Source organism: Myripristis murdjan, chromosome 1 (genome assembly GCF_902150065.1).
Source record: "Myripristis murdjan chromosome 1, fMyrMur1.1, whole genome shotgun sequence".
NCBI classification, from domain to species: domain Eukaryota; kingdom Metazoa; phylum Chordata; class Actinopteri; order Holocentriformes; family Holocentridae; genus Myripristis; species Myripristis murdjan.
The window spans coordinates 35611647-35625929 of NC_043980.1; the positions used below are offsets into that span (position 1 = coordinate 35611647).

Here is a 14283-nt window from a genome sequence, read left to right on the forward strand (position 1 = left end):
TGACCTCCATTTATTAAATGATCCACATATTGACCCCTGCCGGGCCATGCCAGTTGGCCATGCAGACGGGAGGTGGCCATGAATATGCCTGAGTCAAGAAATGCAGCTAGAAATGCAGATGGAGGAAGGGGCTCATGGTGACCTAGGAACCCACAAGAAGCTGATATTTGTAGGAGGACTGGGAGGTCTGTGGGATGGCTTAATGGCCACAGTTCATTTTGTGGTTTAGAGGAAAGAAAGGGAATGCAATATGGTGCTCATATTCCATATGGGATCTACAATGCTGTGGTTACATGGTGCTATAAGGGGAACACACTATCATAATGTAGTGGTACAGTTGCGCAAGACTGCCAATGGAATGGTGTCTTAAAGGGATGGTGAACTAAAATATGTACATTTTCATTATTTTTTTATTGTCATCATTGGTTGGTGGAAACGCCATGAAACTGTGAGAATCTGAGGTGCCTTCTATGCAGAGACGCCAATCAGCAGTCTTGCTGAGGATTAAAAAGCTACTTTCACATGTAAGAGAGGAGTGATCCAACCAGAACACCGACTAAGTAAGCGCTACTAATCTCGTATCTATTTCAGTTGCAACAAGCAGGATATTTTCCCTTTGCTGGACAGTTGGTTGGTCTTACCAGGACCCAGACAATATTGTTACCCTGGAGGGGAACTAAAGCCCACCCAGCCCTGCTGGAATGCATCACTCTAGAAAATGCAGCCCCTAAATCTCCATTTCATTACGCTTACTGACTTTTAGGAACTTGTGGTGTTTGTGAGACTGTATTGAAAAACAATACTAAATAAGAAAATCATTGTTTTTAACTGGAATTACCATCCTTTTAGAGATTTACATGAAAAACTTTGTCTTTTTTCCAACCATCATTTCTCAAAATTATTGCTTCCTTTCACTTTTATCAGTCTGCTTTCATCATCTGTATCCTGGCAACTCTCAAAGTCCACCTTTCCTTTTCTGCACACACATTCACATGCATAAGTGCATACAATTACATGTGTGTAACTGCACACACTCCTGCATACATTTCTCTCTTATTCCTTTTTCCAGGGGCTAGGGGTTAAGGCTAGGGCAGTCAAGCACTACTGTGCTGAACCAAGAGCGCATGTGCGAGAGTGTGTGAGAGTTTTGCAAATCTAGGTTTACAATCTTCTTACTCTTTCACTTTCACACTGCTTGTTCTTGCTCCCTCCCTTTTCTCTGACTGCTCTCCTTCCATCCACCTCTGTGCCTCCCTTTTGGCCTATATCTCTTCCACCGTGTTTGCAGCACCACACAGAAATGTTTCAAATCGGCATGTATGGGTCATAAATAAAGTGATAACAGTGCTGACATGAGGGAGAGGAGAGGAGAGGAGATGCTGAGAGAACAGGAGCTGTTGTCTTGCTCAGCCAGAGAGTCTGGACTCCAGCACCATTTGTTTAGCCTTACTACCTACCGAAAAATTAAAACATTGTTATTGCCTCCATTTGGCTGCAATGTATTTTTGCAAGAGAGCTTGACCTTTGAGGTGGGACTGCTGTAAATTAAAAAAAAAAATATATATATATATTATAAAGGTTTTGCTTAAACAGTAACAGAACACTGCATCTCTCTTTCCCACTCTCATACGCCCATGCACACACATGCACACCAATGCACACTCACACAGGTCAAGGTAAACTTACACACAGGACGTGTAGGGCCACAGCTCCCTCTGTCCTCTCTTTGTGTGTGAACAGATCCGTTGGGAACTCATGCAGAGCTGGAAGAGAGAGAAACATCACGTTATATAGACGTGTGTGTGTGCATGTGTGTGTGTGTGTGTGTGTGTGTGTGTGCGTTTGTGTATGTGTCTTTCACAGACTGTCACAAAGCGGACACATTTTCAGTGCCCAGCAGAGAGGTCAGCTCTATGAGCACGCAAGCACATTGACCTGACAAGGAGCAAACCCAAAAGCACCTTGTCTGTGTGTATGTGTGTGTGTGTGTGTGTGTGTGTGTGTGTGCACACGTGAGTGTGGCAGTCCAACTGTGCCCTGCCAAGGACTGTATATGAGTGTGCATACTTCCTCAGAGAGCGACAAGAGAATAGGGAAATGGAAAAAGTGAGCGCTAGGAGAGGACAAAGCGAGGGCAAAGAGGAGAGAGAGCATTGTAAAAATAGAGCAAGGGATATTTAGGGTACGGCAAGAGGGATGAAGAGCACAAGAGGAGAGCGAGAGAAAGAGAGAAAGAAGGGGGTGGGAGTTTAACTGTAATTTGCAAACTCTTTTCTGCATGAGAGTGCCATTGAGCAAGAGCGCAACTGTGTGCAAGCGAGTGAAAGAAGGAACAGGACAGAGAAAGAACGGAAGAGTGAGGGAAAATTCGCCGAGTGTGAAAGAAAACAAAACAAAGTGAAAAGGAGAAAGTTTGGCTCAAGAAGTGGCCTGAGTTATTCCGTCCCTCCCCGCGGCTCCTTGACGTCTTCCCCTCTCCTCAGCCCCCGTCCCCTCTTGTTAGCCAAAACCAGCGACAGGCCCTTGGCTTGAGCAATATTTGCCTCTCAACCCTCAAGCATCAAGTCGCCCCCATCATCCTGCACCAATCAACAGCCCATTCACGGGCCGCTGCTAACATCTGTTCCACATTTCACCACCTTCTCTTCGGAAAGGCCAGCCAGGCACCAGTCAGACAGCTAGGCTAATGCTAATGATTGCTAGCATCTGGTGCGCCAAATGTCAGAATCAAAATCTGAATCTGAATATTTTATTCATCAATACAATAAATATTCAAGAAAACGTCTTGGTGAGGGAAAAAAAAAAACGGACAACTTGAGGATTCTGCAGGCGAGTAGGCCTCTGGAGGACAAAAACAGTCAAGGCGCACACTGGAGCTCTGCACGACATACTAAGCATATTTAAATTCAAATGTCATAACTTTTTTCTGATTCGTGTTTATGTGAAAAGAACGTCCTGCAGAAACGGAAAACCAAACAATAACATCATAAGCCTGCTTAATACAAATGAGATTGTCTTTCTGTTCAATTGACTCCACACTTGGCAGCCCAAGCCATATCACTACCGCATGTTTTATTTATTTTTTATATAAATCTCTCTATATTTTTTGTTATTGTTTATGGGATTGTCACGTTAGTGGGAGACAGGGCAGAGAGAGGGGATGACATGCAGCCAAGGGCTCAGGCTGAAATCAAATCTGGGCCGTTTCGACAAAAACTTAGCCTTAATGATACATGCTCTGCCGGTGGAGCCAGCAGGACACTGTCCAACTACAGCATGTTGGTGAGGTGGATGATGCAAAAGTTCTCCAAGTTCCTTTCATACCACAACTGTGAGTAACTTTGCAAAAAGTAATCTTCCTGACTATGGGTAACACTGCACAGCTGCTACCAACTACAGCTGGCTTTCCCGGTATCCACAAAACTGATGCTGATACTAACAATTACAGCATCTGGTGGCTCTGAGGAGGATAACTGACTGCACGTTATATATTCACAGTGCACGGGAAAACTAAGGAGCACAGAACCAAAACAACTGGCTTTCAAAGGTTGGGAACACCTGTGGATTCACGATGCTTTGAGGAAAATATAAAGCAAATTTCTTGTAGCAAATGCAATTAGTGAGCCAATACAACGTATCGAGAGATTTTACTGGTAGTGGCTGTGTTTCCGTCAACCCTTTTTTATATGCTGTTCAAATTACCGTCCCATATCACTGTTGAATGCGGATGTGAAACTATTTGCGAAAGTGCTGGCCCTTAGACTTGAGCCCCTAATGTGTAAACTTGTACATCCAGATCAAACAGGCTTTATAAAATCTCGTCTATCCTCGGATAATGTCCGTAAACTTCTGCGTATCATCGATGCTTCCTCTGCCATAAAAACTCCATGTGCTGTACTCTTCCTCTGCTATGGTCATGACCAGTAGCCTCTGTTCATTGTTTTTCCCTGTCTCTCGTAGCTCTAGACAAGGCTGCGTCCTCTCACCTTTATTATTTGCTCTATCCTTAGAGCCAGTAGCTCAAGCTGTGCGTCAGTCACATCCCACACTCCAATTACAGTCCATAATACCAACCACTACATCTCTCTTTATTGTGATGATATTATACTTTACCTTGGTGATGCGGTTCACTCAACCCCACGGGCCCTATCTTGTGCCACCCGCTATCCGCTGCCACTACCCGCTACCCGCAAATTGCGGATTTAGGAGCTTCCGCTATCCCTAAACGGTATCTTGTGCCACCCGCTACCCGCTATCCGTTATGCCGACTGCATCATTTGCGCCTGGAGGTGCGTCGTGGGCGTGTTTCATGCGCTATCCCTAAAGTTGCTATCTTGCGCACACACTTTAGGGATAGCGGATAGCGGGTGGTCCTGACCACCCGCTATCCGCTATCCCTAAAGTTTGGGCTGTTAGGAGAGCGCGCCCAGGCGGCTTCAATGCGCACCCCGACGGAGCCTCACCACACACACGGTCGGACTGATACCGGGACGCCGCCGGAATGGACTGAGTATATTACTCATATAGACTGTTTAGAGGAAAGACTGTTTTAATTGGACACTAACGCCAGCACGTTTTATTGTTTTAACATAAGCCAGCAGCTGTGCTATATTTTTATTATTATTTTAATATTTTATTTGCCCAATCTACCTTGTCAATAAATTAGTTTACACATAGTTCCACCTCTGCCTCTTGTGTGTGTGTGGTGTGGCCGGGGATTTTACTCAATCAGTACAACCTTGTGACATGTCCACTTGGACACATGTGGCTCCATCTCCCGAATTAACTCGCCTATAATATAATATATAATATGTATATAAAGCCACCTTGCTTTAGCCTCAGTAGAAGCCCTGAGAAAATCTACCTCCCTCTCTCCATCGCGGGTTTAGGATTTAGGATTTAGGATAGCGCATCCTGCCCTTAAAGGCAATGGCACCTGGCACACTGATTGGTTTAACTGGCGTAACGCCCAAAACACGCCTATACATAATATAGCGGGTAGCGGAGGTGTTTTGCGGATAGCGGGAGGTGCACAAGATAGCAATTTTACGGGGGAACGCCTCTTCCTAAATCCTAAATCCGCAAATAGCGGGTTTAGGGAGTCTGGCGCAAGATAGGGCCCCACATCTCTTAATCATATTTGAAGACTTTGGTGGGATATCTGGATACAAAATCAATTGGACCAAATCTGCCCTCCTCCCGTTGAATGATGCCATGATGCCAAATATTCGGTTTGTCCAAAATTTTAAATATCTGGGCTTATCCATATTTCCGTCCTTACAAGCCACTGTTTCTCATAATTATAATAAAAGCCTTAAACAGGTAGAGTCTGATGTAGAGCGTTAGATGCCCATCGCAAATTCCTTTCATGCATGTGTTTCCATCATTACTATGTATTAATTTTTGTAGAGCCATGCTCCCACTACTGCCTCCTACTGGTTACTGGAACCAACTACACAAGTTGACTTCAAAATATGTTGGGAAAGGAAACGTGTCAGATTAAAAATGTCTGCTTTACAGAGAACCAAACTCTCGGGCGGTTTGGGTCTTCCAAATTTTAAGTTTTACTCTTGGCCTCCTACTCTTTGTGCACTCTACACCTGGCTTAACCCAGATGCAGAAGCAGCATGGCGTCCATTGGAGGAACAGCTGGTTAGTCCTCGTAGACTTCAAGATATTATTTATTCCAATATCCCTCTCAAAACCTGTAGATCCACCTATGGCCCTATAATCTCTCATCTTATCACTACATGGAGACTAGTCGAATCTCATGCCAACGTAATAATTTACCAGGTACTTCATTTTTTTTTTTTTTTTTTTTTTTTTACCAACAACTATGTAGTCCATTGCGTGCTTATGGGGTTCCTCTTCAAGTCAATAACCGATGGTGTCATGACCTTTCCATTCCTTCCAACACAATTAATTGGGACAAAGTTTGGGCAAATATTTCCTTGTCCTCTCAGAACCCCAACCACCAAAGGGTAAATTACATTTTCGCGCACAGACTTTATTGCACCCCAAGTAAGTTATTTAAGATGAAGTTAGCACAAACCCCTAACTGCCAGTTATGCACATCAGAAACTACCGGCATGTTTATTCATATGGTTTGGGAATGTCCTGCTGTCTCTTTATTTTGGACCACTCTGGCTGATAACATTTCTTCTATTTTAAGTGTATCTATTGCTTATTCCCCTATTATTTTATTACTGAATGATTTCTCTACCCTGTCCCTATCTAGTAAACAACAATATTGGCTGCTGCTGTGCTTAACTGCTGCCAAAAAAAATGATAGCCATGAGGTGGAAGGCCCCATATTCATTGTCATATCTCCAGTGGGAATCATCTGTGGTGGATTTGGCTGGACTGGAGATGTCGGTGGCCCACATGCATGGGGCAACAGCTCAGAATATCAACAACTGGTCTTCCTTTATCGATGCCATGCATGCGGGTCACTGACCCACTGTCCCCAACCACATCTACGGTAGGCCTACATGTGCTTCTATTTTTTTTTTCTTTCTTTCTTTCTTTTTTCTACAGTTTGTTTTATTTTATTTATTTTATTTTTTAATCTGTCTAATCCTGTTACCATGTTACCTATTTGATAGGCGGGACCTTAGGGGTGGTGGGAGGGATTTATAATGGTGTGTGTTTGTATCTGTATGGTTGTTTGTTGTGTGTTCTTTGTGTTATAATTTACAAAATAAAGAATTGATGAAAAAACAAAAAAAAATTTTATGTGCATTTTGCCATATAAAAAAAAATTCTTGCTGGAAACGGAAAATGTTGAGTAAAATCCCGAAAATTTGAGTAAATGTTTTCATGCTCACATGAGGTGGACAAATATGTTCTCTCATATATGCACAGAATGGAAGCAAGACAGTGATATTTTTTCCAAGAAAAGACATCTCTTGTGCTTGAACTACATTCTGGTCTAGTCAGTGTTATCCCTACCTCTTCTACAATGGATTTCTCTATGCGTAATTTTTGAATGGCCGAGAAATAGTGTGAGTCCAGAAAGACGTTCTTGCTCTTCAATTTGGAGGGGCTGACAACAATTTACCCTTAACATTTTTGACATCTGAGAAATCTTTCGCCTTCAAATCTCCATTGTACTCATCTACAATTGGCCAGTGATTTGTTAGATAAGAAAACTACACCAATGAAAAAGGAAAAATGACCCAGAAATTAAAAGTATGTCAAAAACAACGTTTTAGTGTGTATTTTTCCTTTAATGTGTTTTTTAAATTCCTTTATTTGCCATGGCTAGGTTTGCTTCATCCTCACACAGTTATACACATCTCCATCTTGGAGTTAACCAATACAACCACAGTCCATTGGTGAGTGGTGCAGCTGAGGGTTGAATGCCTTGCTTGTGGGCGTTTGAGCAATGGGTGGCCTGGGTGTCATTCATTCACTAACCCCACCCTGACTTTTCCTGACAGTCCAACGGATTGAACTGGCGACCTTCCACTAACAAGCCCATTTCTCCAGGCTGCCACTGCCCAAATACCAGGTTTTATTGTCCACATGATTCTGTTTAAAATAATACATGCACAAGTAAAAACTACTCAAGTAGAAATAACAGCACAAATGTTCACAACTACTACACAGCACTACTCTAGAAATTTCCTCAGCGACTTGAGGCTTGCCACTTGTGGCTTAAGGTCATGCCTGGGTTCACAACACGCTGTCCTTCTCACCCTTTTGCATCACACTGCGAGCTGTGAGAGAGAGCACAAGAACATACAGAACAGTTCACAACTTTCCCACTGCCTTCTCCCTCTCCCTGTTCTGTCCCAGTCTGCTGACCTATTTGCATCCACCTCCATGTGCTTGAGTGGATGCAGTCCTCCCCTGCACTATGTTCCATTGCAATAACATCTTAAGTGTAACACAACGCAGAGCAGCCTGTAAAAAGCCACAGAGGGAACAAAGCAGCAGAGCGGACGGCCATCTCACAGCTACAGCTGGATGTGTTTAATATTTACTGTTACAAGCCGGCACAAGCTAGCAGCAACCCTTCCAAACCAAAATGCCGGCCTGGTGCGTGAGGAGAAACAGGAAACAGGACCCTCCGTAGATGATAAACAAGAAGGTATTCAGTACTATGTACTTCCATTGTTGTGGTCTGTGATTTTGCCCTGCAACCTTTGTTGCATGTCACACACTGTTTTCTCTTGGTCATCCAGTCACTCGTCACAGTTTTTCAAGCAGAAATGCCAGAAAAATCACAAGTAGAAAAAAATGTGGAAACAGTGATGCACAGAGAAGATAAAAAAAAGAGGAAGAAAAAAAATTCAAATCATTGTCTCCTGAAATCTTCAAAGAGCCTGCAGATAAAAAACTCAATTATTATTGTAGTTATTGTACCAAGAAGCATGAGGACAGCGTCATAGAATTTCCTATGAGAGCTAAGAACACGTGCAGATGCAAATGCATATCAACACACTCCCACGACGCCCATACACTGCACTGCCATGCACACAAAGTGTTTCATACTCATCAACATTTAAACGTTCCACTTCAACGAGCTCTTTCTAAATCACAATCACTTCATGTGCGGAAATTGCCAAGCACAAAATACATACAGACACTGGTCTTGGTGACACAGAAAAAAGGCAACATGGCCTCACAAAAGAGCGCAGTCACAGAAATAGACGGTAGAGTACCCATATCACATAACACATTCAATATTCTCTTGCTGTGTGCATTCGACCGGCGTGGCAAAACAAACCACTGTAGAAAAAAAGTGCAGCGGTATCATCACCAGGTTTTCATAAGCACAATAGCTAAAATCAAACTGAGCTGTGAAGCCCTGTGCCAAAGCGTGGTGGTGCGGGACAGCGGGCAGCGGGCAGGGGGCCACATCACAGTGAGTGGTGCTTCTACATGAGCAGGTGAACGAAAGGGTTCAACAGCTGAGTCCTGTCAAGTGGGCATGGTGATGGAGATGAGAGGCCGCGCTGGCAGAGCCGGCAGCAGTCGCTGTGCCCCGACCAATGCCCGCTGTGCCAGGGGGAGATACAGGCAGCAGATGCACTCATCGCCACGGCCTGGTCTAGTTTAACACAGGCACGCTCTCCAAACACCTGCCTCGCTACAGTCGGCGCTCTGCCTGACTCCATATGCTGCCGTACCACAGGGCTTCACCTAGACACATCTCTATTTACTCAGCCTTCATTCTCCTCTGTTATACGGTATGCTCAGTGCCTCTCAAACTTTTTCCAATAATGTACCCCCTTTGAAATATTTTTTTCAGCCAAGTACACTCTGACCAAATGGTAGTGAAAAAAGCCCATACAAAGAGGTACAATACATCGCCATCAGTGTCTGAAATAACAACCTGATAGCTACATGATTTTATTGGCTCTGGTTTTTCTTCTTTTTGACGTCTTTCTCCATGTTTTAAGATGTATTGCTGCTACATTGCAACCACATATCCATTTTCTTGATTTTTGTCTTGGCTTTGTGGTCATGGTGAACAAACGTCCTCGCTCGACGACCACATCAGCAGAGTTCCCTGCTGAAAAAAACAGCTTAAACCAGCTAAAGCTGGTAGCAGGTCCAGGCTGGTCTTAGCTGGTTTTAGGCAAGTTTAGCTGGTTTACCAGGCTGGACAAGCTGGTCAGGCTGGTGTGGCTGGTCCATCAGTACAGGTGGCCAGCTTGGTTAGCTGGTCACCAAAGCTGGTGGTCGAGCTGGACCAGCTGGATGGCCAGCAAGAAAAAAACAGCATAGACCAGCATGGATTCTTTGCTGGTCTATGCTGGTTAATGCTGGTTAGTGCTGGTCTGATGCTGGTGTAGCTGGTGGACCAGCATGGGATGTTGTTGGACCAGCATGGGATGTTGTTGGACCAGCATCCCCCAGCAAACATGCCCCAGTGGGGCCCACGCAGGCTTTTTGTGGGCACTGTGGGCTAGGGCCAGCCCAGACCAAACCTACACAGGCCCAGTGCTGGCTTGCCCAGGCAAGGCCCAAAGCTCTGAGCTCACCACGGGCTCTCCGTAAGCAGCCCATAATAGTGGATTGCCCACAGAAAGCCCATGTTGGCCCAGTGTGGGCCAGCCCATTTGGGTCCAGAGCAACTTTTGTACCTTTGGGCCCATGCTGGTTTTGTGCAGGCAGCCCAAAGTCATTTCCCACACTTTGGCGGCTTTTTTTTTTTTTTTTTTTTTTTTTTTTTTTAATGTAATTTGAAATTCAGAGAGAGACTGCATTTATAGCCTCTGCACAGAATGCATAAAAAATCCATTATTTGAATTGGATTGTGTCTACACATGATCACTTAAAAACTCATGAACAAATATTACTTTTTGTTTTTAACAAGAAAAGCCTATAATTTTTAATAGATAATTGATGTTTTAAAAGGTTTAGCAGGGTTCAGAATTAACAGTTTACCATTTTTTTGGTCAATAGACCTCATTTACATAAAATTATACCTCATTTTTTTAGTTAAAAAAAAATAAGGAGAAATTCTGAATTATTTTGACAATAGTTAAACTCAGGCATATAGCCACCACCACCCAGCGTGAGCGGTGAGCGGATCAAATTGACCAGGGAATATCACAGGAGGGGAGAAACTGAAAAAAAAAGAAAAAAAGAAAATAAAATAAAATAAATAAATAAATATATATATATATATATATATATATATATATATATATATATATATATAATCCAATGCAAAATTGCCTTTTGAAAAAGTGGAGGGGATATGTCCTCCCTGCCCTCCCAAATTACGTCCGTGCTTGGAACTATTTTCTGCTGAAGAGGTGCCATATCACTACGCACTTGAGCCTCTTCACATCCCCACCGGAACAGAGCGCGACCGTTACTTCTTCTGGCTGAAGGTGGTATTTTCCCGAGGTGAGTTTTAATTGTAATGTTTCATCTTAAAGTTTAATGTTACAGCAAATATTGTTATAGTGTGTGTTCTCCTGGGATTGTATTTGAGTATGGTTTTAGTTAATTCAGACCATTAGCCATTTTTTCGAACGTTGACGAATGTTAGCTATCTTTGTCAGCTAGCAAACCTCGACGTTGACGGTTGGCTTAGCTTAAACTTCACTCAGCGAAAAATAAATATAAGGTTGGGCTAGTGGTCCCTATCATCCTGTTTCTCATATTCCTCACCACAGTGGCCGGCGAGAGTATCTAATTTTCTGACAACAGTCGGGGCTCCAAACTGAGACCAGATCGTGGCATTTTGCCGTTTTTGAGACAGCGCCAATATTTTCACAGCTTCTCTCGCAAAGCACGCGCGTCGTTGTGCGTCGAATTTGCCGACGTTTTTCTTTTAGTATAATTTTAATAATCCATGTTGAGGGGGGGGGGCGTTCACCTGTCTGAGTGTGTGTGTGAGGAAGGCTGAGGGTCCAGCTGCGTGGGTCACACCACCTACACTCCTCGGTGTGGGTCTGTGCCTTTTTCAGCTAACGTCACAGTCTCTCTGTATGTACTATGTTTTTGCGGACAGGAGACAGAGGGGGCATTTGTTAATCATGGCCTTACACCCTCTACTTACTCAAGTCCACTTTGTCTGCGCCGGTTTGCGCATCCTCACGGCACTTCACGGTTTACTCATGCTAGTCGTGGAGGATCCACAGTGTAAAACGGAGTTCAGTACGTGTAAGAGTGAGGAGGCAAGCGCGGTGGAGAAACACAGCGAGAGAAATGTATTGTGTACCAAGTTTTAAAGGCTACTGTACGTTAAAATAGACTACTAGCAGTCAGGGCTTAACGTACACAGTTTTTTTTCTGGCTAAAAATGAAGTGGTACTTGGAGGCCGGTGTCTGATGCGTGTAAGTGACTTGTAATGGGCAGCATGGTGGTCAGTATTAGCAGAGATAATATTACCAAGCAGCTGTTTTTATTCCAGAACTACCAGTCAGTTTTTAAATGACTGCATTAATCAGAAAGTTTTCTTTTCATCAGTAGCTACTTCCCATGTGAACTGTTATGGATTTGGATTATTTTTATGGTAGTAGATGAGTCTGTTTGCTAGGGGGAAAAAAAACACTTCTCAGGCTGACCATTGAGTGCTGATAAAAGTGATAAAAGAAAATTTTTCCTGAAGCATTTAGCCTCAATAAAGTGTGATGAACAAAAGACATTTTTATAAAATTCTGGGTTATTAAACCGTGACTTTAAAATCAGGACATCAGTGAAAACAGACAATACTAATAATCAAAAATATTAACGTTTCTTTTCAGTAAAACTAATTTGTGTGCCGCTGCCTGACACAGTGCACAGTTTAAATACTGCATGCAGGTTTTTATTCAGTGCAGATATTTGTTGATCAGGTAACAGTACAGAGAGAGAAACTCATATGGCTGTGAGCCTAATATTACAGCACTGATGTGCTCAGACACAAACAGCTATTGAACTGACTGACAGCTGATCCAGATGTGATCAGGTCCGAACGACACCTCCCTAAAACTCCTTCCCTTCATAACCGCTAGTTCCTGGACATTTTTAGACATAAAAAAAATGTCGGCAAATTTACAAGTTGCACACGTGCAAGTGGTTGCCAAATATGCTTGCGCTGTCTCAAGGGTCGCTGCAAAAAGTGACCATTTGGTCGCAGTCTGGAGCCCTGTACAACTAATGACAACAAATGACACACCCAAATATGCTCATAATGTCAAATGTTATCTTCAAACAAACAGTGTGAATTCTAGAATAAACAGATACTGTAACGTGCTTTTCTTGTCTTTCACAAGGAAAATTACCCACGTCTTGGCCTTCTTTCTCTACTCTCCTTCTCTCTCACTCCATCCCTCTGTTTCTCTCCATCTTTGTTCCCACCCTACTCTCTCTTCCAGAACAGAGACAGAAAACCAAGAAGTACAGACAGAAGAGGAGTTGATCTTGACTTCCTGGTTCGTGACACAGAGTAGAGAGATTAAGGTATATCTCTGTCTCACTCAAGCACACACACACACACACACACACACACACACACAAAGAAGGAATACATCCACTCTGTCGGCATATTTAACATATTATTCACTGCTACGCTGTCTAAGTGATTGAACATGGTGGCAACTGTGGAAATAGAAAATTAATATGTGGAGGACAGTGTTGATATTGTGGCGGCCCGCCAAAAATAAATGACTGTTTGATAACACTGGTATTAGAAATAGCATGTAGATACTGCTCACTACACACAGTATTTTATATAGGCCCCTTTACTTTTATGTTTCAGAGGCTGTAAGAAAATGCTCCCTCCAGCCAAGTCCTCAGGAGTCTGAAGTTGAGGATGAGATGAAGGTGTGGCTACGGAATTCAAGAGACAGCGGGTGGACGAATGGAGCGATACCATCGTCGGCTGACTACCCAAGAGACTTTGGGGGAAGAGTGAGCTTTGCCAATCAATACATCACCTCAATTGAAATATGGACATGTTAGCAGCACACAAGAATATATTTTCAGCATCAGAGGTCAGAGTTTTTGCTTTTTCTTTGTTTGAAGTATGGGCTGAAAAATGTGCCACGAGTAACTGAATTTGAATCATTCATATTTGGGTTTTGACTGCAGTTCCTCTCATGTTCCGTTGACCATGTTTAGTAGGAAGAGTTAGGGGGTCACGAACAATAGATATCAATAGATCACCAGGTGATTTCACTGATTACCTCACCTTGTATCAGAAAGGAGGAACCAATCAGTGAAATCACCTGGTGGAGGTTTCGGTTGGAATGAAAACCTGCAGCCTCTTGGCTCTCCATGGCACCAGTTTGACAACCCTGTCTTAAATTAATAAGGCTGTAATGTGCAGAGTAGAACATTTTTCATTCAGTGTAATGTGTTTGTATTTAATAAATGAAGTGATTGGAATCCTTTTGACTATTGTACATTTTTGACAATGCATACATCAATGACCACATCCATTTCAGATGTATGGAACTCCCAAAGGAAACTACACTTCTAGCTGAAATACATTTATGTGTGGAACTGATTTATTGTTTTAGATTAATAGGGGGATTTAACTGCAAAATCAGTGTGGGCCTAGCGAGGGCAATGAGGGCTTCCTGAAGGCTAGGTAAAGCCTGCCTGCTGTGCGCCCTCTAGCCAGCCCTAAGTGGGCCCATACAGGGCCAGTGCAGGCTTCCTTAGGGGTTAATGAGGGCTGCCCATGCTCATTAACCCCTCATCCCATGCTGGTTATGCTGGTCACCAGCATAACCAGCATGGGATGCTGGTCACCAGCATAACCAGCATGGGATGCTGGTCACCAGCATAACCAGCAGTTCACTTAATGTGTTGTTTTATTTTGTTTA

General features: G+C 43.3%; 1 protein-coding gene and 1 long non-coding RNA gene across 2 annotated transcripts in view; one reads left to right on the forward strand and one right to left on the reverse strand.

Moving 5' to 3' along the window:
* LOC115366837 (sodium/potassium/calcium exchanger 3-like) overlaps window positions 1–14283 on the reverse strand; it is a 53290-nt gene that overhangs the window by 16486 nt on the left and 22521 nt on the right. Inside the window, exon 3 of the mRNA XM_030062489.1 lies at window positions 1687–1763. Within this exon, the coding sequence (XP_029918349.1) occupies window positions 1687–1763 (77 nt within the window). The remainder of the gene's footprint in view (window positions 1–1686; window positions 1764–14283) is intronic.
* Window positions 10808–13797, forward strand: LOC115366847 (uncharacterized). The gene is made up of 3 exons (XR_003928871.1): window positions 10808–10869; window positions 12829–12913; window positions 13212–13797. It is a non-coding gene; the product is annotated as an uncharacterized LOC115366847 (long non-coding RNA).